Source organism: Zootermopsis nevadensis, unplaced genomic scaffold (assembly GCF_977971745.1).
Source record: "Zootermopsis nevadensis isolate Lab colony 2312 unplaced genomic scaffold, Znev_1.0 Znev_ptg000021l, whole genome shotgun sequence".
Taxonomy (NCBI): Eukaryota; Metazoa; Arthropoda; class Insecta; order Blattodea; family Termopsidae; genus Zootermopsis; species Zootermopsis nevadensis.
In genome coordinates, this window is record NW_028259153.1 from 13,617,211 (window position 1) to 13,645,096 (window position 27,886).

At 37.2% G+C, this 27,886-nt stretch overlaps 1 protein-coding gene across 2 annotated transcripts; it reads right to left on the bottom strand.

The window, feature by feature from the left end:
• Positions 1 to 501: 501 nt before the first annotated feature.
• LOC110831642 (tonsoku-like protein) lies at positions 502 to 27,794 on the bottom strand. 2 transcript variants are annotated; one of them, XM_087352317.1, is made up of 24 exons: positions 27,523 to 27,794; positions 26,914 to 27,041; positions 26,559 to 26,688; positions 25,740 to 25,908; positions 24,848 to 24,965; positions 22,670 to 22,777; positions 21,977 to 22,091; positions 21,631 to 21,782; positions 21,285 to 21,431; positions 20,232 to 20,418; positions 19,821 to 19,943; positions 18,770 to 18,924; positions 16,641 to 16,877; positions 15,511 to 15,631; positions 14,668 to 14,999; positions 11,364 to 11,509; positions 9,723 to 9,827; positions 9,083 to 9,367; positions 8,169 to 8,344; positions 6,956 to 7,134; positions 4,444 to 4,572; positions 3,034 to 3,193; positions 2,466 to 2,712; positions 502 to 1,546 (listed from the first exon to the last, which is right to left on the bottom strand). In XM_087352317.1, exons 1-24 carry the CDS (start codon positions 27,533 to 27,535, stop codon positions 1,216 to 1,218), a joined length of 3,993 nt encoding a protein of 1,330 aa, XP_087208443.1. In that variant the 5' UTR covers positions 27,536 to 27,794; the 3' UTR covers positions 502 to 1,215. The 2 variants fall into 2 exon arrangements, with proteins under 2 accessions (XP_087208443.1, XP_021923559.1); XM_022067867.2 differs by having other exon boundaries at positions 22,670 to 22,861.
• Positions 27,795 to 27,886: the final 92 nt, after the last annotated feature.

Sequence of the window (27,886 nt, forward strand, 5' to 3'; positions counted from 1 at the left end):
TGTGGTCTGCATAAATCCTAATTTCCAAAGTACCTATAATTTGACATTTGGTGAAAATCACTTCTTCACTTCTGAATTTCTTTACTGCACACTTGAATAACTGTTTGATGGTCAATGCTCATGTCTCAGATATGTAATAACTGCATAAATGATGAAGTAGCAACAGTCAAACATAGTGTACTATCAATCATTTGGGCTAATGGCTGAGAGGAAAAGGACAATGATTAATTAAGAAGATGGCTGTCTTCTGGGTTGTAGCACAGTACAGTCTGGTAGAAGTTTACCAATGTTTCAGTGGTCTGAACTATCTCCATCATTAGGGGAATGAGAATGCCATCTTTGGATGCACCTATGTGAAAACCTCAAATCCTAGTTTGATGATTAATTAAAATCACAAATAATTAAAATCTTATTTTCAACTTATCTTTCAGGGCTTTGTGGGTACATTAATCACGTGATATTGAATTATGAATGGGTTTTAATAAAAATGTTCACAATAACTTCAACACGAAGATGAAATTGTGTTATTTAACAATAAACCAGTCTCAGATACAAATCTATTGCTGCACAGTTATTCTCAGTAGACAGAAATTATTTTCTCTTGTATTTTATTAAATATTCACTGCATTCAAATAACAACTGCAGATCTTGTACTATGTACTAATATTTTGTATGAAAAGTCTTTTTCAGACAGAAAAAGAAATGCCACACATAGTACTGGTTATATTTGACCACTTTTCTTCTTCTACCAATATTTCAGTTGTGCATGACTCGATGGATCTGATCAAAGTGAACCAAAATTAAAATTTACAGACAATTCCTAGAGTAAACCCCAAATAACACACTTTGTTCAAATCTATCAAGTAGGTATGAAGATAAAACATGCAGATGGGCAGACATAACCTCCCTTATACACCCATTTTATGCTTTTCGTGCAGTCAATATAATCAGCATAAAGATAATCAACACATGGATATTTAGGATAATACCATACTGACAGTATGATGTAATAAAGTATCTGGAAATGTCACCAACTATTTACAGACACATTTAAATTATGATATATTTTATAAAAATGCACTGTGGGTTTTCTGCTATGGAAAATAATTCCAGACATTTTGTACTGACAATAATTTACCACCAGGAAGTTAATTTCTTCTCATACAATCAGCCTTCCTTCATGTCAATGTAATATCCACTTCATAACATCACAATTTATTCCTTCAATGACAAGCAAAGAAGTCCTCCTGGGGCCCTCTGTACATGGGCCCTTGCCCCCCATGCTTCCCACCATAATGCTTCCATTTCCTCTTTACCAAAGTCTTGTGAGTTTAATGTCAGTGATTCCAGTTTCTTGTAGCATTTTTGTGCCATCCAGAGCTGTGGGGAGGCATTCCCAAGGTATGTAGCAATATTGGTGCAACCGGACAGGTCAACTGAGTGTAATGCAGGCTGATACTGCAGAAGGCGGCGTAGTGACACAGAACTCAATTCAGTATTTCCAGCCAATTGCAGTGTTTCAAGTGTACCACCCTTCTGAAGTACTCTGTAACAGAATGCAACATTTAATTGAGACTGCATTGCTGACAGGATATGTATGAGATTACAATTGAGACCATAACAAAGTGTAAGACATGTAATAAACAGCAGGAAGTGGATAATGGATATTATGTGACAGTAAGAAACAAGAAATGTTTCTGATAAAGTCTGTTCTTAAATAGTTTTTTAACCTCATAGGTTAACAGACCAGAGAATGAATTGGAAAGGGTGTGGAAGGAATCTATTTTATGGTATAATACAAAACAATGAATATGTAGCTGCATGGAAAAGGATATAGGTGTCTTTTTGGATGAACACAGCATATTTATTCATTAAGGATAATACAGGATCTGTTTCACTGCATATCCACATCAGACGATTTTCCATTCACCCATGCACTGGCAGTAACAACTGGAAATTTCTCTTCTTGCTAAGTTTAATTTTTTACAATGTGTTAATAAAAAACTGTTGTTCTGCTTAGCTCTTCAATGTGCTGCATCAGAATGCTCAGTTGATGGCACAAAAATCTGTTAAATTCACAGCAAACAAAATTTTATGCCTCCAGAATGTAAAGCACGAATGCAGTATTACAGTTGGTTTCAAGAACCAGATCTATGTATTTCTTGATCCACACCTTGAGAATTGGGTTTTTAGTTTCTGTTTAGACATAATGTTAAGTGGCTATAAACAAATGAATAAACTGCCACTAGAGTGCAGAAAATCACCAAGCAGCTCACAAGTATGAGCCAGCAGCATGCTGTATGTCTATAAATACTGAAATTCTCTGATTCAGCCTTAAAATAAGGTTACATATAATTCCACAGGCCTAGTAGGACATGATAATGTATTTGGGAGAAGTAATGTGTCTTGTGGTGAAATGAAATTCTAAGAGTTATCACTTTAGTTACAAAACATGAGTCACATACTTCAGCAAACTCCAGATGTCCTCATCCCTGAGTTTGCAGTCAGACAGATTGAGAGTTGTCAGTCTGTTGAACTCCTTCTCTGTAAACATTTGAATTAACTCGTGTGCCACAGATGAATCACCACTTGCTGTGGTAGCACCAAGATTGAGGGTGACAATCTGGGCTGGACATACCCATCCTAGGAAACCCAACAAACCGCTTCCACCAAGGGAATTGTAGCTCACGTCAAGTACATGAACAGAATCCACTGCAAGCACAAACAAATGTCCAGACTTTTGATAATTGGTTATTCCATGGTTTAATTAATGATGATGTGTCACTTATATATACATCACAGCATCAAATAAAATATGATAGAATCACTACAAATAGTGGTTATTTAATGTCAAAAGAACGTGGTCATGACCTATTTTAAGGTAGCATTATAACATTCATCTGGAAGAAAGAAAATTACAAATACCTGAGTCATGATAACCTGCTATTTGATTTTGAATCTTCTGAATATGAAGCAGAAACTTTGATCAGCACATTCTATCAGACCATTAATTTTACAAGGATCTTTACTTACAACACAGCAGTATGTCTGCTGACTTGAAGCAGTTGACAGTAAGATGGCAGCCTTGCAGCTGAAGCACAGTTAGGGACACAAGCTTAGGTAGTATGATGTTCAAGTGTTTAACAGCGCCATCACCCAGTGGGTTGTGACTGAGGTCCAGTCTTGCCAGAGCCTTTTTAAATAACACAAATATTCAGTACTACCATTTATGTAAGACACATGTTTCTATGCAATCTCATCAATGTGTGTATTAATATTTGCCTTAAAATTTAATGTCAAATTAAAATACCATACCAAACAAATGACAACAAGAAGGTATATGAAAGAAGCATTAAGTTAAAGTAAAAAGAAATGTACTTATCCTCTTTGGCATGAATTTCTTCAAAAGAAATCGGGGAATTACTTGGTACATATCTCTATTCAGTTATCTGGTTTACAAAATACTGATGCACAGAGAGACACAAACATTCACAAGGAAGGTGCAACAAAAACACAAACAATGGTGATTACTAGAGATTAATCACACAAAATCACCAAAATCATTAAGATATATGTTGATCATCAAGTGTTGGGTGCTTTTCTCTCGAAATTCCAGGCTACTAGTAAAAAACAGCCTGATGGACTGTAACATCTGACCAGAATCAGAATACTTCTCTTGCCGTAACTCTGACAATGAATGTGCTCTGGAAGAAACTTCTTTGTCTTAAGAATCAATCTAACACAGTTGCAGACCTTAATCTCTGGTAATCAGGTGCTTTTTACTGAACCAACTTTATAAAAGAAAATAAAAAAAAATTGTTATACTTAAACCAAACCATTTTAGGAACAGTATGAGGATGCCTAAACCTGATTCTAAACATGTTAATAGAATAATGGTGTTACACTCCCAAAATAAAAACCATTATACTCTTCCCAGGTCATTAGTTAACATACCTCTCAGGAGTGAGAATACATGATGGAAATATTTAGACACTTCGATATTATGAGGAAAGTGAGTACTATCATGAAAAGCTGAAAGAACAGTGTGTTGTAATACAGGCACCAGTTATACCTCATCAATGGCAAAGGAGGCCACTACTTAGGCAGGCTTCACTACCCCTTATGATAGGATGATGATGACTGTCAAAGTGGATTTACAGCCTGATATGGATTCCAAACCATGACAAGGAGTTTGAATACTACACAGTCACAAAGTTTTAACCCTGTCAGAGGTCAGGAAAAGAAAGACAAAGAAAAATCAGCTCATTATCTGGCTAGTCTGGAACCTCAGACCTTTGCAACAGAAGTCCAACTCATTAGCCCTAAAGCAGCAGCTTAATAATCATTAGGACTGCAATTCTGTTTTGAACATGACTAAAACGTAATGGATCGGAAGTCTTAACATCACTTGTATGTCACATTACAGTCATCTTTGACACTTACCTGAAGTACTGGTGCTGTGACGTTTGAAAAAACAGTGCTAAGATGAAGGACACCATCAGCCGAAATGTTGTTGCAGCTAAGGTCCAGCTCCTGCAGCTGAGATAAAGTTGGCAAGCCTGCAACCAGCAACTGGTAACATACAAACACCATACTCTGATAAGAAATGTGATGTGAATCTCTCAGCCAAAACTGGATACAGTGATGAGGTTCCTGTGGTTTTCCTTCTATGAAAATTCTAAGACAGTACCTTAAAACAGGCAAAGACATCAATTAATCACTCACAATTATCTTGTCGTAGTGCTTCATAGCCTATGCAGTAACTGAATAACATTAAAGAACACTAAGAATAACTGTAAATGACCAAAATAAAGCAGTTCTTTAAATTTCAACGTGGATATTGGATATCCTGGTGAAGGTTTGTGAATCTCTTCAGGCATATACTGGACTGCAGCCATTTCTGTTCAAGTCATGTGATGAAATCTGGTATGGACATTATGCCACTGCGGTCCAACTTAAAATCATACATTTTACTTTCCAACAATCGGTAATACTAACAGCAGATGAACAAACTTATGAGGTGGGATTAACACCTGCAACACTTACAATAGGGTCATACATTGATGTACGATAACAGAGTTTTGAAAAGTTCATGACTTCAATATAGCTTTTCTTTGTATAATGCAAACCAAAATGGCATCTGCATGAAACCAGCAAACAAATAAAAACAACAAAAGACCTGAACTGAATTTGATACCATAACTACATGCATACAAGTCCAGTACACTATCACAAAAACTAACCCACACTGTTATGTCATTACTGATACACAGTACATGAAGAAGACATTAATAACACAGGATATGTATAGTCAGAAACTGAATTTGTCCAAGCTAACTAACAGTCTTTCAATAATACTTTTTCTTCAGAATTTATAGATTAACATGTATCACAGGCTATACATTATATTTATTTACCAGTCTGTAATATAAAATCAGGCCCATCAGAACATGTAATCTCTCAAAACCCAGTTTCCAAACAACTGAAACAGTAGAGAAGGGAAAAAACTTATGTTCATGAATTTAGTGAAAATTATGGAATACGAGGTGTGATCGGAAAGTTTCAAGACTGTGTCAATAGAGGGCAAACCGGATGTAGTACGAGCTTCTGCCGCTAGGGGGTGCGGCCTACATTCATAGTGAATCAATGTGCCAGCCGGCATCATCGAATTAGCATTTGTTTCTTAGTTACGGGCGTTTTGGTAGTGCATTACACCGACCCTCCTGCGATTTCGGAATGGCGGATTTTCATGAACAAAGAGTGTGCATCAAATTTTGCCAAAGACTCGCCAAAACGGCTACGGAAACCTATGAAATGCTAAAGCAAGCATTTGGGGAGTCCGCAATGGGTCGTGCACAAACTTTTGTGTGGCATTCACATTTTAAAAATGGCCGAACCTCTGTCGATGACGAGCGTTCTGGACGACCATCTTCGAGCACAACGCCCGAAAATGTTACGAAGATTCGGCAGGCCATTCACGAAGATCGACGTCGTACCATCAACGACTTGTGCGACATTGTTGGGATAGGCTATGGGACCTGTCAGCTGATTCTAAAGGAAGAACTCCACATGTGACGCATCCTGTCTGAGGACCAGAAGCAGAATCGACTTCTCATTTGTCAGGAGGTCAAAGATCTTGCAAGAACCGACCCCAACTTCCTTTCTAAGCTCCGTGTGACTTCTTCCTCTTCCCAAAGATAAAAATTCAGCTAAAGGGAAGGAGATTTGAGACGATAGAAGAGATTCAGGCAGAATCGCAGATGGTGCTTGACAGGCTGACAAAGAAAGATTTCCAGGGATGCTTCCAGGCTTGGCAGCGGCGCTGAGATCGTTGTGTTCACTCCCAGGGGAACTACTTCGAGGGTGATGGATGAATTTAATATCTGAGATAAGTGTACGGGTTTTTATACGCGCAGTCTGGAAACTTTCCGATCGCACCTCGTACATTACATCATAATTCACTCATTTCTTTTGTTAATAAGAAAAAAGTACAACCAAGCAAGAGTCAATAAATAAACCTTATGTTTTTATGTCACATGAAATCTATTACTAGGGTTAAGTAAATGATACTGATAGCAATGCTTACAGAGTATATACATAATATGGTAACTTTTTAAAACAGTGAAAAACATTCAAGTTCACAATTTGTAAAGAACACATGTGGACACTGTGTATTCTAGTATAGATCAGACCTTTCTAGTTTTCTTATTATTTAATCTAATTAGCTGATCCTGCTGTGTGCATTTCAGTTTTATTTATATTTGTGCACTCAATAAGGAACAATGAAAACACAAAAGAAAAACTCTACATATCCAACATCGAACACATCAATGTTCTGTAAGAGCAAGATTAAATTTCTTTAACAGGTAAATAACTATCAAGAAGCTCTTGAAGACAGAGGTGTTTGCTACTATCCTTTCTTTCTGGCTGGTTTATTTTGCTTTGTGTCCCCTACCTTGACTCCTTCATCGCCAAAGCAATTTCCTGAAAGATAAAGCTGCTGAAGTGTATGCTGACGATTAAGTGCACGAAACAGTGGTGCCAACTCTGCTGCAGGGAGTGCCAGGTCTGACAACTGCAATCTTTGAGTGGCCTGACTGGCTTCCAGAGAAGAACTGATATGTGTATCTGGTGCTACAACACAGAATCAACATATCAAACATTAGACCCATGATATAGGCATATAAAAGACATTTCAAAATATTCAAACTACATTGACTTTTTCTCAAACCTGGGACCTTTGGTACAAAAGTCCAGTCCCTTATACTCAGATCATCAGGTCCCCACACAAAATACTTTGAACTGGATTATGCTTACAGATCTAATGACACTTTACTTTTAAATGCTATTTATAATGGGATTCCACTGCCCTGATGGCTATTTAGAGCAATACATTAATATCCTTGTCCAACTGTCTTTGAGATGAGAATTCATACATTTCAATTAGAAAATCTCAAAGGAAGAGACCGCTTCGGAGACTTAAGGGTAGCTAGAATAATAATATAAAAAAGGATCTTGAAGAAATAAGGTGTGAGAGTGCTGAATTAATTCAACTGCCTCAGGATAAGGTCCACTCACAAGGCAAACATGGCAGTGAACTTAGGGCTCCATAAACACATATAGGAACTGTAATTTTGCCTGCTGTTATATATGTATATATATTGAAACTTGGAGGGGAGTAGAGATTGAAGATTCAGGGTATTTAAGAGAAAATGCAGAGTAGTAAAACTGGATCTACAAGAGATTAAATAGAGAAAATTACATGACCATCCTCCACAAATCCTGCTTTTAAATGTATATCATTCAACTGATTAAATAAAAAGGCATATGGGTGGCCATGTAGCATACAAGATATAATTAAAAGTGTACATAAATGATTAATTGAAAACCATCAATGCAGATGTAGCCACAGTTGGGAGGACAGTATTAACATGAGGTATTTACAAATGGTGTGAAAGAGTGGACTGAAATCAAGTGAGTCAAGACAGGGTTCAATGGCAGGCTTTTATGTTAAAAAACATGAATCTCTGAGTTTCACGACAGGCAATATCCTAATTGATTGAATAACAACTTTATGAAATGCTCATGGAAGAACCTGTACCACAACACATCTGCCTTCATTCTACAGATGAAGAGAACAGCTGTTCAGTGATTAATGTAGCAAATACCTGAGCGCAAGGATCGGCAGGCCTCCATGTAGCGATCTGTCAATGGTGGAATGTTCCAGGACGTTACAGTAGACAGGACTTCTTCACTGCCCATAACAAGTAAGACTGGGTCATCATCTGACAGGAGTGCACCATCTCTTGTGACAAGGCTAAGAGAAGGCTGCAAGCCTTCAATACTGCAAGAAAGGTGTGACATCTCTCCCTAGATGACTGTCCAAACATTTCAGAGGGGCAAGGGAAATCATCTTGTACCTTGGTATTGTGACAATGAATTGCAGCAAAATAATATTACAATGAAAGACAACCTGTCATGTGAAATTCTGTATGAAGTTAGATTATAAACATTATGATATATTGTATAAGAAACCTTTTTATATAATATCAATACAAACACCATGACAGTACAACTTTAACATAATTGAAAGATGTACTTCTGCATCACATAAAATAGATCACTTAGTATTATTATTGTTGTTATTGTTGCTGTTGTTGTTGTTGTCATCATCATCATCATCATTATTGGTGTTGTTGTGGTAGAAAATTCTAAGAGGCTAAGATGGGCTCAGCATGTTGTTAAGATGGAAACAAAATGCACGCATAATTTTTACCAGAAAATCTCTTGGAAAACATCCACTTCTAGGACCAAGAAGGATGTGGGAGGAAAATAATTAAGATAGATCTTAGAAAGAGGCTGAGGATGGGGAATGGACAAAACAATCTCAGTATTGTACCAAATGGTAAGCTTTAGTATTAGTAGTGTTTAATGATAAATCTGAACATTCTGCTACCATACAATTTTTTGTTGTTATTATAGATTATGCTAAGCTAACCATATCGGTAATGAAAGAAATTAGGCATGAAAAATACTCTTAGAACTTCACGCTATGCAATAATTTATTGGCATAGGAACCTACCTGAAATATCTTTTTGCAGCCTCATGTGCCAGCCACCCAATGGTCAGTTGTTCTGGTAATGGTACTGGCACCAGAAGCAATTTGTTTTCAACACGCACCCGCACTGACAGCGATGCAGCCAACTCAACAGGTTTGTTGGCTTGTAAAGCTGCCATCTCAACAGAGTTAGTAGTCTGAGGAGTTGCTGTGGTGACAAACCCTGTATCTGGGAGTGTCTGTCGTGGAACATTCAACATTCCAAGAGATCTACTCTTATGCGGAACTTTGATTACATTTAGATGTAGTCTGCAAAAGTTAAAATACTCAAGGCTGATGAATGCTGACAGTTTTAAAATGTCCTATCTATTATTTACTGGTTGACCAAATAACTAAATAACTTATATACTACCTACCTAATTGATGAACTACACATTAACTAGCAGTCTGATTAAATAACCAACTACCTATTTGGTTAAGTAACTACTGTACCCACCAAATAATAGTCTATCTAAAAAATTGAGTGACCAAATGACTACATCACACACTTACTAAGCATTTAACTAACTCAGTCACTGAACCACTTATTACATTTATTTAAACTGCAAGAACGTGAAGGACTGGGAGATGGCAAGAAACAGTAACATAAGAATTTTCCAAGTACCTGTTATCCTCTGGTGTCAAAATTACCTCTGTCTGCAAATCCTCGCCCTCAACACCCATCTCCATAGCACTGCGTCTCCTACTTGAGCCAGTCATTAATTCCAATCTGCACAAAAATATCATAACTTCAACAGAAGGAACCATGGAACTGCAGGTGTACTGCACCTTTTGCAGGTCTGTGTTATGTTCCATTTGAAGCTCGCTGCCCCAAAAGACTTTGTTCTCTTTACAGAACGCAGGAACCACTCTAAACTGTTTTTGCAGTTAACACAATGACACAATGTGTACATAATGCGAGTTGCAAAATTCAACATTAGACACCACTTGGGAGACCTAGGTGAAGATGTGACAGTAGCATTAAAATGGACCTTCCAGAAACAGGACAGGACATGATCTAGATTTCAAGGAAGTCTACGACTCAGGGCAGAAACACTGTACAATATTATCACTGAATTTAGTACCCCAATAAAACTAGTCAGCCTAATCAAAATGTGTATAGGTAAGCAATAGTCTGATGCATTTCCTATTCATAATAATTTGAAACATGCCACTCCATCACCACTGCTTTCCAGCTGGTTTAGTATATGCTATTAGGAAGGTCAAAGAAGCCAGAAGGGATTGAAAATGAATGAAACACTTCAGTTACAGGTCTATGCTGATGTTAATTTACACTGTAAATTCTTTAAGAGCATAAAGGAAAATGCAGGATTCTATTAATTCCAGTATGGAGGTTAGTCTAGAAAAAGTGCCAAGAAAATTAATTACATATCCATATGTCATTACCAGAATGCAGGACACTATCATAATATGTATAAAATTAGCAAGGAAATATTAAAAATTCAAGAAACGTGAAATATTTAGGAACAACAGCAACAAATCAAAATTATATTTTCTTGAAGTTATAAGCAGACTGAATTCTATGGATGTGTGTTACCATTCAGTTCAGATTCTTACTGTCCTATCTCCTAACCAAAAACCCTAAATATTAAAATAGACAAAACTACAATTCTGCCAGTTGCTTTATAGGGGTACAACTCTTGGTATCAATATGAATGAAATTCAATGGTAATGAACAAACATCAGAGGAATGCTCAAATGGAAATTAATGCGTAGCAATTAATTCACCGTTTAGTTTCTGCCCTTTAAATATTCTATTTAACACACAACTTGCCATTTTTACAATAAACAAGAATAATGTGTTTTCCTATCATGTTTATAAATATGTCAAGCTGAAAAATGTGCAGCTTTTATTTTTATGTGTATATGGTTCTGTTATATCAGACTACACTCTGTCTTCAAGCTTTTAATTCAGCCCTCATCATCGAGTGGGACATACTACAGATGGGAATATAACATAATCTCAACTGATCTTAAAAAAATATGGTATGAAAGTCAGTACTGGATTCAACACGTTCAGAATAAAGTACATTCACAGTGTTTCGTGAACATGACAATGAACTTTAGATTCCATAACAGTAAATTTTTTCACCAGCTGAACAGCTACCAATTACTCAATGAACATCCTGCACAAAGAAATAACTTATTTTTCTATGCATGCCCTTCTGATTCAAGAGGTGATAATATGAAACACAATATGCTTATCTTTCCAGCATGCTGTAGATCAGTTTCAGCACCCACACACCTGTGCTTTTCAATGGGACTTGCAAGGCGTCTCTTCTTGTTTGGTCTTGAGGTGGAAGCCATATCATCCTCCAACCAGTTCTCTCCAACATCATCTTCTGCAAGAAACCCCCGCATATCTTTCACCTCAATGTGTAAACTTGGTTCCTGCAGGTAAATGAAGCAACAGCAATATAAAAAAGGCAAGGGAGATGATTGATTAAGTTGGTTTTAAGAATTCTGTCAACCATGTCTGTTACAAAGTAAACTAAGCTAACCTGCTACATGACATCATACTACAGTGAAACCTCGATGCATCGTTTTCGGCGGGGGTGGGAAATAAAAACGATAGATGCGGGAAAGCATTAAAAATTTAAAAAAAAACAATGTTTCTCTTTCAAAGTTACTTCTTTTTACCAAAAAAGTCTTTAATGGACAACTGGTTTGTCGAAACTTTACGTTTTAGACCAAACAGAGTACTTTCCACGTTCAAAATGTTTTCCTCGTCACGTTCGCTAATATTATGGGCATAAAAGAACGACTTCACTTTTGCCAATGCAGCGTGTGCTTCGGCAAAACTCGGCACAGCTTCGGGCTCGCATTCGTCGTCTTCCTCACCGCTCCCACCCCCTTCGCGATCGTCACACAACTCATCAATCGTGTCGACTCCGCATGTAGCAAGCTCGCTGTCTACTGCCGCGTAGTCACCAAATTTAACCACGTCTTTCACGGCGCCAAATCTATTCCAGTCTTCGTGAAAGCCATCATGCTCATCCACACTGACGTTAGAGTCTGCTTCTGCGCGAAGTTCACACCCGTAGCCACCTCTGTGAAAACAATTCAGAACAGTTGGTTGGGAGACATGCCGCCAAGCTGCCACTGTGAAATGAATTGCTTGTAGCACGTCAATTTTCATGTTGACATCCTTCCCAGCATCCATTACACATACAGCTGTTTGCACAAGGCGCTTTCTATACAACTGCTTGAAAGATTTTATGATGCCCAAATCAAGCGGTTGCAAGACGCTCGTGCAATTTGCTGGATACTGCACGACTTTCACATTTCGTAGAAATGTCGTGTCCTTCGGATGAGCGGCACAATTATCAACAAACAGCAAAATCTTTCTGCCTTGTGCGCCCATGGAGGCATCCAGAGAACTTAAAAACGCCGTAAAGATGTCTGTTGTCACCCAAGCCTTTTTGTTGGCGTGATATTTCACCGGAAGTTTTTTCATGTTTTTTAGTGATTTTCCAACTACAATCGGAACCCGTTTGTCACTACCGTCACTGTTAACACACAGAAGAACAGTAATTCGGTGTTTTGCACGTATTCCCCCGTGGCAAGATTCACCTTTCAATGCCAGAGTCCTATCCGGGAGGGCGTTGTAGAAAAGTCCGGTCTCATCCGCATTATAAATGTCCCGCGGCTCATATCCCTCCAGCAGTGTTGGCAGTCTCTCGAGCCACAGCTCCGTTACTTCCACATCCACAGCAGCACTTTCGCCGGCTAACTTCTTGTAGACCATACCATGTCGTTCTTTAAACCTACTAATCCAGCCATTCGACGCTGCAAAATTTTCAATATTCAGTCTTGCGGCTATCGTCTTGGCTTTTTCCCGCAAGGTCTTGCAATCAACAGGAATTCCTGAGGCCCGCGATTGCTGGTACCAAGTGAAGAGGACACTTTCTAGCTCACTGAAAGTTGATTTTCTTCCGGATTTCCTTTTTTTGCATGAATTACCGCACTTGTCAGTTTGTTTTCGGATTTCTTTCTTCTTTGCAACTATTGAATTTAAAGTAGATGGTGCTAATCCAAGGCGTTTAGCAATGTCGATTCTTTTTTCAAATGGATTCTTCTCCACTTCTTCTATGATTTTTAATCTTTCTTGAAGAGTTCTGACTTGCTTTAGTGGGCGAGACATGGTACAGGAATAATAACAAAATAATTAACAGGAGTAAGAGGAATAACAAAATATTTACGGGAACAACAACAAAAGTATAGACTGGAACAATAACAGGTAGAATGGAAATACTATTACTGCCGAACACGACGAAACGTAGCCGTAGAAGACACTGAACCACTGGAAATGAGACGAACCAGAAGAATGAAAAGTGCCGCCAGCCTTTCCTTTGTACTTGTAATAAAAGCATTTGTGAAGAAATTCACAGTGCACATGCCATTTGGCATCGCTGGAACGAAATATGAGTGCACCCTAATTAAAATCGTAAAATTTCTGACAATGAGCACCGCCATTCACTCCAACTATCACCCCTGCACCACTGACCCCTCATTCCAAAAGGATCTGTGCTGGTTGGGCGACATAACAGGTTACCCCTACTGTGTATTCCAAAATCATTGTGCGTCTTTCGGTATTAATTTATCTCAAAACCCAGCATTTTAATTTCTCAGAAACGATCATTGCGGGAAAATTGTTGGCCGGGACTAAGATTTTTGAACGATCGATGCGATAAAACGATAGTTCGAGGAACGATAGAAGCGGGAAAATGTAACATTATTTTATATGGGATGTATTCGGGACCGAACAAAACGGACGATGCATCCGGGAAAACGATAGTTCCGGGAACGATGGATAGAGGTTTCACTGTACTACTACTAGTACTACTGAATAAATACAATATAGACCTCTTTGAGCCATATATCCCATGTAGACTACTGAATAAAGATTAACAGTAGCTAAAATGTGTTTTCTAAGATAGACTGCAGGGAGAATTGAGAAAACAGTGACAGAATTAAATTTTTCACCAATAATACACTTCACATTGCACTCTGAAAGACACTGTAAGAATGAGTTCTAATAAGATATGCTCATATAATTTTTTAAGCATAAACCTACAGAAAGAAGATTCTTAGAATCACTTCTGAAAAGGAAAGATTCTGTTTTGTAATACCCCTAACAGGAAAACTGGGCCTAAAGCTGAAAATATCACACGAGAGAGACAATATATTTGTAGTGGCAACAGTATAGTTAGAAACGTTGGTTCTGTCACAGGGCAAGTTTATAAAATGAGCTAAAACATTACCTCTTACCTGAAGCTACTACACAATTCACTAAAATATTTTGACTTACTATAAACAAAATAATTACCATCAGTTTGAATAATTTTCATGCAAAAGTACATTAAACCACTCACAAGTCACAATCCTTATCACACTTGTAATAAAATGTTTTTGTTCTACAATAGTAATGGGACAAACAGGCAGTACATATGGATAGTATCAACTTCATGGATATGCACAACATGCTGTAGTGGTTACCATGCTTAGAGTTTTTGTACAAGCAGTGTAGATGATGATGATGCTGGTACCTTATTTGCTTGTTCCTTGTTTCGCAGCATTGTCATCACATTGCGATACTCCTCAGCAGCATTTTGCAACTCCTGTCCAGAACCAACCCACCCATCATCAACATCAGCATCTACATCCTGGTGATGTCCTGGAGGCAGATCATCACTAGATGTCACATTGCTCCCTGGACTGGTCTGGTGCCATCCTGATGCTGGGCTTTCATCCTCTGAAGTCACATCTTCCAGCATTCTACGCAGAGTCGCAGTTGGTCTGGATCTTTTCTTGTTATGTGATCGAGAAGTACAGTTTCCATTTGTGGTTGAAGTTGTAAGGTCATCCACACAGTGACCAGCTGTAACAATGCAAATACATGAGGAATGGGCATATACCAAAACACAATGCACTCAATCAGATGGCCAAAGGAATTTTTTCTGCTCTTTTCAATTATATGTTGGCCAGTATAGTTCCAATAACAGAGTGATTACGGACTAGATTACCAGGGTTCAATTGCTGCGAGAGGCAAATTTGTTTTTACACATTGGATTTGAGGTCTGCCCAGCAAATATCACAAACTTTTACAACAAATAGAAAAACAGCTGGTATGCAAGCTGATCACAACCTTCATCTAGAAACAAAGTTTACAAAGCATCGATCTTCACATCTATGTTTTCAATACACATTCAATGTGCTGGGGTCATGGCCAGGAACAGCTTCACATTTACATTTATGGTGATTCTTTATACTTTTCATATTTCTAACAATAATTATGTTACACTAATTATCAAATATTTTCTACTGACCACAAATCCACCTGGCCAAGATTTAAAATTGGAACATCTCAGATATTAAGCTAAAAAACAAACCCTTCTCAAGCACAGTTCTTAGACGCATCTGAATTTCTTCAAAGAATGTTTGCTCTACTGGACCAAATCTCATGTCTGTGCGCTGATACCACTTCAACAGACAGTCAAGTGGAGTTTGACCCTATAACAAACAATGTAATACAACAATTAACACCAAAGTTGTTGGAAATGGTTGTGAAACCTGCACTCTTACTGTGAGGGAAGAATATGAATTACAGATGTGTGTAAACCAGGGGTCGACAACCTGGTCCCTACCGCCCACTAGTGGGCGATTCAAGCTTTCATGGTGGGTGGTGGGGTTTTTTGTCCGTTGTTACAAATTTTGTTCTTCCTCCATATATCAAATACACTGCTAACAACTTCGCGAGTTTGACTTTTTAAAATATGCTTTTGCATTTTACTTTTGAATTCCATTTCTAAACTTTGAATATAGATAATAATTCACCGGACACTTGTCGAAGTATACTCGTGGACGAGGGAGCAACGAATGAGTTCCATAGCCAAAGGCACGAGTTTAGTGGGCATAACGAGGGCGGGGCTTACTACCGGCCATCACTCAGTCTTTGAGCTGTACCTCTTTCATGGTGGTGGGCAGTACGTGCGGCACTGGTGGGCGGTAAGGAAATTTTACCATCAACAAAGATACAAAAGTGGGTGGTAGGTATAAAAAGGTTGACGACCCCTTGTGTAAACAAATCACTCAGGAAAATATTTAAACCTACAAGACACAAAGTAAGTGGAGAATGGATTCTATTATATAAGAAGCTTCATGACTCATACAGATATTGTTAACAGCAGTGAAATAAAAGATGTTACATGGGTGAAACATGTAGCTTGGTGGCAAGTCATGAAAAATGGCTACTTGAAAAATCTGATATGAGTTGAAACTGATTTTAAGTACATAGGATTAAAAAATGTGAACTGGCTTCACCTAGCTCAGGATCATGTCTAATGGTGGGCTTTTGCATTAGTGGTGCTGATCCTTTAAAGTAAGTTACCTGGATGCTAGTTGTATCTGATACAAAGTTATCTTATAACAAACAAAGTATGGGAAATAATACAGTATAATGCATATCGTGTATAGTTAGATGTTTGTTACATTATTATATCAAGGTCCAAGTGCAACATACTTCATTGGTACGAGACAAACCAGATGCCCCACGGTCCAGCAGCAGCTCCATAACATCCAAGTGTCCACAAGATGCTGCATCATGAAGTGGTGTCACTCCACCACACTGGGAGCCTCCACGGTCATTGATTGCTGCTCCCTTATCTAACAGGAACTCCACGACATCACGGTGACCATGATTACAGGCTTCATGCAGTGGCAACCAGCCACAGTGATCACGAATGTTTACAGGATGACCCTAAGTAATGCAAAACTTTTGTGAATTTAGGGACATAAAATCAAAGAACTGCAACAAACCAGAAAATTAATGTATACTTCAAAGAAATACATATTTCTTCTGAGCATAAAAGTAAGTTCACCTATTACAACAAAAGTGTTCTGAAACCTAAACTACTACACCAAACTAATTTACATGAACAAATTGATTGAACAATCAAGCATGGTAAATTAGCTGCCAGAATACCAAGAAATACATACACTAAACAAAGGAGTCCTGAGAAATGAGCAACTTGAATTCTGGAAATTACAGGGAATCAGTCTAAGAAGATGAAGAACAGTATGTTTTATGATGTATTACAATAAAGTAACTGGCCTGATTCCCCAAAAGAAATACAGTGATTAACCTTCATCAAGTTTAATCACTCTACTGACAACACACACATCTTTGCCATGCCTGAAAACATCATAGGAAATCATTTTCTGAAAGTCTTCAGTACCACTGTCACATTTCTCCATCAACTGATTTAAAATGATACTCGTTTCTTTCAGGAACATGAGAAAGTCACACAGTACTAAATCAGGCTGAGTACAGTGGATGTTCCAACACTGGAATTCCTCTGATTCTCTGTTCTAACAACTTACCACCCAAGAGAGAGGGAAAAAAAGAGAAAGAAAGAAAGAAAGAAAAGAAAGAAAGAAAGAAAGACAGAAAGAAAAACTTTGCCAATAAAACATTTAATGAAACCACAAAACAAACAGAATCCTAACAATTGATTGACAAAAATGTGCTGAATCATGCAGTTCTGTGATCCAAAATGTTCCCACTTATCAGTGTTTTCAGTTGCTGCATAAAAATATTAATCTAGTTACTTAACCCTCTGACATGTTTTTACGTGTATATACGCGGGCATTTAAATTTGACTGCCTCTGGTTCTACGTGCATATACGCAAGGCTCTAAGTCTAATTTCTACAACCCATAAGTATGGTATGAATAACGACTGCTTTATGAACTTTGGACTGGTCTGCTGTGAAAGGAATCCTCCTTCTGATGATGTGGCAACAGTGTGTGTATTTCTTGTAACTGTGCTGGCCATTCCTAAGTATAAATGCCTGATATACAAGTTTTCAAGGCTAGCCCTCATACATGTGGTGCTTGTTGTGAATGGAATTTAGGGTCTCAAAAAGGTTAAAATGACAGCCACAAATCCTGGAAATAAAGAGAGGGGAACAGAGTTGAAAGACTGAGGAAAAAAGGTCATATCTAAAGCAGACAAAAGGTTATTCAAGTTGGGAATACAAGTGGAATGGTCATGTATGGGTATGTTAGAAATAACAAAATTTTATCACCCATATACTCAGAAATCTATAATTAGAAGCCTTGTTAGAAAGAGACGGTTATAACTCTTATGATGATGTATATAGTAGGGGCTACAGTTCCCAGCCAACTGATAGTCACGTGGAGGGGGGACATTTCATGGCTCATATTTCTGCTAAAGTAAACAAGTGAAGGCCTCAGATACATTGTGTGGAGTGCCAGAAACGCAGGAAAAGGATAGAATCTATTTATTGGTGTAGTGTTGTGTTTTGATGATGTTTCAAGAACTACCATACAAAACTCAACTTCTAATCCACTTGCTTCCATTGATCACACACATGGTGCTCATCTTATAAGGTAAGATTATAAAACCATCTTTAAAGAGGATTGCAGTGAAAAATTCATAATTGTATCTCATATAGTTCAAACGTTATGATAAATAAAGTATTTTAGAGAAAAATGTAAACGGGCATTTAAAAAATACTACCGCCGGAACAGCACAACAGCGGTATATGCGGGGTATTTAAATCACCACGTCAGAGGGTTAATTGTCAGATGGAGTAAATACAGTTTCCTGACTCTCAATGTGACCCACTTGCTCTATCAGCTTCTTGACGAGTGTCAGGTTGCCATTCATACAAGACAAATGCAGCTGTGTTTCTCCTTTCTCATTCTTCCGAACTCTGAGACGTGCAGGTTGTCTGCGAGGCTGATTTGGCCGATCAAACTCCTCATTTTCATTTTCCGAGTCTGTATCAAATAAGAATGCAGCAATGAAAGCAAAGTGTTACATACTCTACATCCTACCCCCTGCATCCACTGGAAAAGCAAGTGAAATTATACAATAAAAATCAAATTTCCTTCCACACTGGAAAATCTATTTGAACATCCATATTCAGCCAACGATTTGTTACTGTTTCAACCTTGCTAACTGAAATCTGAGGGCACCAAGGCACTGGCCTTTGGATGCAAAACTTTTGTACAAAGGCTCTCATATACTTTTTATTGTTTTTTACCTTCACATTCTGTACACATAAATTATATAGCAATTATATGAACCTAATCTTACAATTTAGTGCTGACACAAAATTTTCTAAGAAGATACCAATTAAATTCAACTTCATTCAGCAGTTTTCCAAAGGTTAAAATACAGTTTTTAAGAGTGAGAACTAGAAACCCTGATAAAGTGAATAGAACTACCAGAAAGGATTGGTCTAGCCAAAATCAAACAAGTGGTTATTTACTATTTTCATACTTCATTGGCCTTGGTGTTCATTTACTGCTGATACAAATATACTGTTAATTATGCAGCTACTACACTTCAGGTATCATAGACTATTTTTACAAACATTTCTTAAAATATTCACCACCTGAAAACATTTCAAATGGAATGTGTATATTTTATGCAATGTCATGTACCAACTTTTTGTACATTGAATCATCCAACAGAAAACTGGCAAGTTCAACTTCATCTTCATGGAAAGTGGAGATTACAATTATACTAATAAAATCTCTTCACTAGTTTCGTAAATAAAACATATGGACAGACAGAAGAGACTTTCCCTCCATGTATTCATTTCATACATGTAATGCAATGAAAGCACATAGATGAGCAGATGGCATGTTCTGATATACAATAAATAAACCTGAGTAAGTCTCCAGACAGATGTCATGCCCAATGTCAGGTGAAGCTTCTTCATCCTCAGAGGAGCTACTCATCTCATCCTTGACGTTTTTCTCCATCAGTTGCAACTCCCTCTGAGTCTCAACTGAAACACACAGATATCCTTTTGAGGAGGCTAGAATTATGCTCCTGTTTGGACTGGATTCTATTAACCATGATAGGATATTTTGTCACATAAATTTGTCATAGCTACAATGAGTTATTTTAGAAAATTTGGTAACAAAGAACATAAAAATAATGTATTATAGACACACAAATATTTGGATTAATAGCAAAAGGTCAGATATGCACTGATTGCTAAGTATGTACTTTCATACGAAGATAACTGCACTTGTATAGCAGCTCAATGATATGCACATCTGGGAATACTCACATGCCAATTCATCACGACCCCTGAGCTTCTGAACACCTAGCAGTTCACGCAACACTGTGGCCTCCAATTTCAGGTTGGAAGCCTGTTGAGCAAACTTTCGAGCTTTGTAATACGTTTCCTCCAGTTCCTCGTAACATCTGCCTTGCAGTTCTAACACCTCACCAATACTAAGTGTTGTTTTGCAAGCCTGCAGAGAAATAAGGTTGGCAGTACTGAGCTGTGTGCAGCACAACTTATGTTTCTGACTGTGGTCCACTAAACAAAACTATACAGACAGAAATACAAATTCAAAATATGGATATAAAATATATAATTATCACTTATAGACACATTTTTTAATGAAAGCTGATCATGCTTCTAAAACATATATATTTGCTGGTTGAGAATAAAAAAAATTCCTGCTCCTCTGCACAACATAAAATGCAAAATACCACCTTAAGCACATATATTTTTCACTGATAAGTTTTATATTTCTTATAAGGTCTGAAAAGTATAAAGAAATGGAAATGTTTAGTTTAGCATGCTTTCTACTTTACTGCATAGAAGGGAATGTTGTATTGTGTATTGCTTCATGTTTCAAGAATGAATTATATGCATAAGGTTCTGAACAGAATGGTAGCATGCATTACCCAAATTTAATCTGCTCTCTTTACTTCTTCATGAATATAATTTATTTCAATTACTTTTCACTAAATATTGTAGTTTTATATTCAAATACTCTGTACAGAAGCACAGTATATATGACAGCACTGCTGCTCATTATTCAGGGGAAAGGCATACTCAGTTCCTCTAGACAGATGTTAAAATAAGCCAAACCAATTCATCGCACACTGTTCCTGATTATCCTGTCGATACTATATAGCCTACGCAGTTCACATAGCTCTGAATCACTTGCAGGGTCTAGCACAATAGAACACAGAAAAGTTAATGTTCCTTTCTACACTTACCATGCTGAAACATACTGCATAAAGGGGCACATAAATTACCTATTCTCATATATTGAGTACATGGGGAATTCAAATAGTGAAACAAATGGCAAATGGACAAGCTGACCTCTGCAGGGTTGTTCTCCCACAGTTCCAGTTCCTTGTAAAAAAACTCCAATGCGAGGTTATATTGCTCATTGTCTTTATAGGTTTGTGAGAGTGACACATACACTGCTGTTAACTGCTGCCCACTTTCTCCCAGGGCCTCTGTACACTGAAAACAAATTTAAATATAAAAATATTTTAAAAAGTAAATCTGAGGTACAAAATTTTTAAAGAAGTTAATTCATTAAAACTCCTGGGAGTGACTAAATATTATATGTGATACTGAAACAAGACAGACCCATACAGGCTACCAAAGCATTAACAATATCATGAACATGCACTGCACAATAAAAACTTGAATGATACACCTCCAGCATCTTTCGATAATACTCCAGAGCCTTTGCATAGTTCTTCACAGCAGCACACCCATCTCCCATAGTCTCATACAGTTTCTTCTTAGTGATAAAGTCTGTGTCTGGTACATTAAGCAGCTGGTCTTCAGTATCACACATTACAATAGCTGCAACATGACAAACAACACTTCACTATCTCCAAGAAAAAATATGTTGAGAGTGGCAAGAATCAAATGAGCAACGTCAAGCCCACAACCAGTAAGTCACTTTACTAAGTGAGCTACGCTACCACAACAATTTTGTAACTGCAAGAATTACTTCTCTTGGTCTACATCAATGTCATCAATAAGTCTATTCTTACCAAGTTTCAAGTTCTTTGATATTGTCTTCTGGTCAGATTCTATAGGAGTGTTGAGCTTGTATGCATGACGCAATTCTTGCTTTGCTCCATGGAAGTCTGGTAGGCTGAAAAGAACCTGCATAACATATTAACTGTATCTGAGTCATCAGTCAACATATATTATGTTAAAATGATTAACATTATATCTTTAAGGATTCATGAAAATCAAACATAGATATTCCTACTCCAGATAGTTATTTTTGTGGTCTTACCAGTCTTCCTAATCTCTGTTTTGGCAACAGTGGAGTTTCTTTCTCAGTTGGGATCACCTATGTGGTGGACCCCACTATCCCTAATAATAATGACCAACAAGAGAAGACTAAACTTAATGTATGCTATGAATCATAATGAGGGACTGCTATTCAGTACACCATTATATTTACAAAGTTTTCCCTTTCTCAGTGGATCTGGCTGTGTACACATTATCACATTATATTACAGAATATTAACTTTGAGTGTATACGTCTTTTGGCATACCTGTTTATATGACAATTTTAATACAGAACTACTGCACATTATGCACATAAATAGGTCACTAATAATTACCACTTTATTCTGCTAGCCTCTCTCTGTAGACAGAAGCAACAGAAATTCCTTTCATGTCTTCGTGTTCAGGCTCTTCCCTTTTCAATTCAGTCTTATAATATGACATACCTCAGCCTTGTTAATGAAGACCTCACAAGACAGCTGTATTTTGTCTTCAAGTCTGCCAGCTACATCCAGCGCTAGTCCAAGCATGTTCAGTGCCTTACTGCTATTATGCTGACGATGGTATAACATGCCAAGAGAGGAGTAACATCGGAACATATCTTCAAACAGATCGTGCTCTTTGCAGATTTGTACAGCCTACATATGATTTATTCACATCAGCAAATTAGTAAAAAAACACTGCCATAACAATTACAGGCAAATGCATGGAAATGGAGTAAATATACTTCCTCCAATATGAAGTACAATATTTTCCAAATACAATGAAGATGTAACAAAATACAGTCAAACCTCGGTTCACGAACGCCTCGGATCACAAACAATTCAGTTTACGAACAAATTTTCCGAACACAAAGCGTCTCGAATGACGTACTGTGTCTCGAGTTACGAACACGCAAGCCGTCAACATCGTGGAGCAATAAGCTGGGAGTATCAGCATCGGCAGTATTTGTAGAAGAATGATCCAGCATGGGGCCAAAGAAAGACAATGATAGCAGCAAAGTGAAAAGAAAAAATACCAATATCATGATAGATGTTACGAAAGAAATCATAGCCAAACATGAAAATGGTGTTTGTGTCTCTGATCTTCCTACTCCTTTGATCCGTGAAATTTGTGCAAAATGGGGTGAGGTGCAAAGTTTCGTGGAACGTTATCACCCCAATAAAGCAGTAGCAAGCCGCAGCATAAACATTTTCAGTGATAATGCCATGTGTCAATTTAGAAACATTTTAAAACGTAGACAAAAACAAATCACTCTGGACAACTTTTTAGTGAGACAGAGGCCCAGTGAGTCTGATGCAGAGTCGAGTGGTGCCAAGAGACAGAAAAAAGAAAAAGAATCCCCTTCCAAACAATAACATTTCACTTCCTCACCACCTTCCACTTATGCCCTCAACTCTCCTCCATACAGGTACGGTAAAACTAAATTAAGTTTTTGTCTATACTTGATCTGCTTAGTGTTATGTTTATCTTCTTTGTGATAGATTTAATGGTTTCCATTGATTTTGTGTTAAGAACTTGTGCACAAAGTACTGTTGTAAAATTTTAAATAAGCAATCATCTGGGGTCCAGGAATGGATTAATCCATTTTACATTAATTCCTATGGAGAAAATAGTTTCGGTTTACGAACGGCCTTCAGGAACGAATTAAGTTCGTGAACCGAGGTTTGACTGTACAGGTAAATATATACAAAACTTCCCCATAATGCATTAATTTTATATATATATTATGGTATAAATGCACAAAGCTTATATGGCTCCTTGCATACATAAATGGGGAGGCAGTTCAGATTATTTCCACTTTTTCAACTGACAGCAAAAGAAAAACAAATATTCTGGCTGAAAATTACACAATTTTTAACTAGCCTGTCAGAATTCAGACATTTATGCAACATGGTTCAGAAAGTGTTGGTCTTAAAACCTGAAGAGAATAGAGAGATTACGAGACTTTGGTGCAGGTGGGAGGATAAAATTTAAATGGATCTTAAAATATAGTGACACTGTATTGAAATTGTGAACTTCTTTGAACATAGTAATGAGCCTTTTGGTATATAAAAGTGGGGAATTTACTGACCAACTAGCAACTACAAACTTTTCAAGAAAAGCCTTTCATCATGGAATAAGATCATCATAGCATGCATATATGAATATCATACAAGTATACATTCTCCCCATTTTATGTTTTTGATGTTTTCCATCAATTTGACTGGATTGAATTAGCTTACTACTTGGTCCTGATTACATGCTAGCAGAGTTCTCCAGTGCTGTACATGGAAGAGCCCGGTAACATGACAGCTGTTTATAAAAAGTGACTATATTGTCACTCTTATTACCAATTATAAGGGTAATGAGCGTCCAAATAATTCAGGCAACAAGCACCTGTAAAATATCAGTAAACTTCTTTCAGACCACGTGGTAAAACAACCCAGAAGTTAGCCATGAACAAAGAAATGTTTTTTGAAAAGGATAGAAAATGTGGATGTGCATGCACAGTGTGCATCACCTTTGTCTTTATTCCCACCCAAAGAACTCACAAGTAATCTGGTCCCATCAGTATGTTCATGTAAAGTATTAATATTAGCAGAGCTAACCCTTTGGGTTCTGTTAAGAGAGACTTGACAAACCTTGTGGATGTTGTCAATGGCTTTTTGTAGATCATGCTGACATTCCAGCACCAGGCCTATGTTCAACAGAAGCCGTGCCCTCATCTCCATATGCTCCCACTTGCCAATTCCTTTTAACCTGTAGTAAAATATTAAAGCCTCCTATTCACTAGTTTATTTAAAGTATTTATCAGCTGCTTTGATTAAACAGTGTCAAATGAAAAGTTACAAAAATTATAAATTGGGAAGTACATGAAAGAAAGTAGTAAGAGCATATCCTAAGGTATTGTTCCACAATTTGCATGGAGGGACTAAGGAAAGCCATTGAAACTTTACTCAGAATAAATTGTTTCATGATTAAAAACAAGTATAGCCCAAATATGAAATACGGGTGTTAACCACTACAATGTGATGTTTGGTAAAGCAATATACACTGACTCCTTATTCTACTACAAAAGGGAAGCATTCCTTTAAAGTACTGTAATTAATTAAGCAACATCAGTTAAATCAAAATTAATTTTTGATTTATTCAGAGGAAAACATTTGGACTCCAGCAATCTAAAAATATAAGAGTAAAGATGTAAACTTGCAGTACAAACAGATGTATTTATTTATTACGACAAGCACAAACCATTCAAAAATTGATAGTATTACTATTTAGAAATTAGTAGTATTAATATGGTATTAGCATTAACATACATACAGTACACAGGGAAAAGGGAACAACAAATTAAAAAGGATATATAAAGCAGTGCTATTCAGCATCAATGGATAAAAATTCACTCAGTGGTAGAAGGTGATGGCTGAGATTTAGCTTTGAAATTCTTTGCTACAGCAAAAATCACTGTATATCGAAAATTAAGTGTTAATTTTTCAAGTGTGTTAACAAGAGTGTTAATAAATAGCAACCTACCTCTCACACAGATCCAAACTTTTCTTGTATGCATTCTTAGCATTTGAGAGTGCAGACTGGTATGATACATCATCATTCACAATGCTCTCTGCCTCACAGAAGTATGTGCGGCCAATTGTTGCAAGAGCTCTCTGCTCTTCTATTTGATTGGCCTCTGCTCTTGCCAATTCTACAATATAAAAATCTCTTAGTGTCCCTTAACAAATATATAAGAAATGGTGAAGCTGTATAATATGCTTTCCATGCACTTCTGCCTCTGAAGTACTTACCCACAATCTTCCAACACCACACATCTCATAAAACCCAACACAAATACAACATATATTAAATAAATTTTGATCTGTTTGAAAAACATGTATGTACATCACACACAAGCAAAAAATTATTGGTTTTATCTTCACCAGCACCAGTGCTGACAGAAAATAGTGCAACTACATCAAAACACTGTCCAAGAAGGACATAACAGGTCACATAATGTAAAGACATACCAGGATGCAGATACAAACATGTAAGACTGGAAAAATGACAGATAAATAGATTTAAAACCGGCTTAATTGACTGGTTTTGTGAAACTGTAAAGAAATTAAGCAAATCAAGCAGGATATTAAACTTTAACCTATTTCTCCAAAATCCATTTTAATATTTTTCTCCCATCTATGTCTAGGTCTCTCTTGTGCTCTCTTCACTTCAGATTTACCAATTAGTAATTTTGTATGACTTCTTGCACTTAGAATTTTTAAAAATATGCTACATGGCAATTATACAAGAGGAGGGACTAAGGAAACACTCATTACAACTGTCAGAATGCAAATGTCATACCCAAGTGCTTAATTTGATGTTTCAAAGCCTTGGCATACTGGCCCATGCTGGTGTATACCTCTCCAATCATCCGGTGTGCTACTGCAAGCCTGATAACACTTCCCAATGCTTCACACACTGTGGACTCTTCCTGCAATATGAAAAAAAATGCTTTAGAGATTACAAGGCAAAGCCAAGAATAAAACAGGGATAGTACATATGATGCTTGGGAGGAAAAATCCCATAATATGTGGAATAAACTCCCTATTGTCCTACTAAACCTGTACCATACACCAATATTTTCTTTGTAACCAGAAGGATTAGCACACTCCCAGTCACAAAGGCACAATGTTACTCACATAACCATCTAGCATACCTTATACTCTTTCAAAGCATCCTCATATCGATTATGTTTGAAATGCAGCTCCCCCAGCTTATTACAAGCATGTGCGAGGTGATCAAGATTTTCTTCATTCTTTGCTTTTGTCTTCCGTCGAATCCATTCTGCAAGTATTTGTACAGAATAACTACATCATGCAAGCAATAATTCAAATAAATGTAAAGGAATAATTTTGTAACAATCCACAGTCAATTCTTCCAGTCTTTCATTTCATAAGAAAATTTCCCTCATATGAAAATGTTACAAAAGGTGGCTGAGGGTTGTTGCAACCTACAAATATATGAAGAGACAAAGGTAAACAATCAAAACGACCATTATTTACATCAATAATCAGTGTTAGATTAAGAATCCAGAACTACAAATATTGGTTTTGTACATGTCATACACAATCAAATTTGCCGGAAAATAACATGCAAATGCGAATGCAGTCCATAAATCCTAGTAATCAGGATGTGGTGCAAGTTGACAAATATGATCCATACCAAATGTCAATATGTATCTGTGTGTGTAAGTAACCTCTACACTAATCTTTCCGGCCAACAAAGCATATAAATTGCTCAATGTTAAGAATGCAATCACACTTACTCTGCTCTTCCATCTTTCACATTTGCAACACGCAATAACAAAACAAAAAGAAAGCGCGCCACTCTAACAAAACGTTATAAATAGTTTAAGCGATCATATTGTAAGTTAAAAATTCCTTCCTCCAAACAAAAACAGACATGTTCTGTTGATGGGAAATACCACAAATATAGGATACAAACACAACATCATAACCTCACTTTACAATTTCCCGCCGTTCATATCGAAGTTTGGCATTATAGAATAATCACGTTTTGCATCCAATACGAGAAACACTGCAGAAAACCTATTCTGTGATATAATGGCACTGATAAAGATGGCTGTATTTTGTGGGTTGTTCATAGCAATTTTTTTTTATTTTTGATCC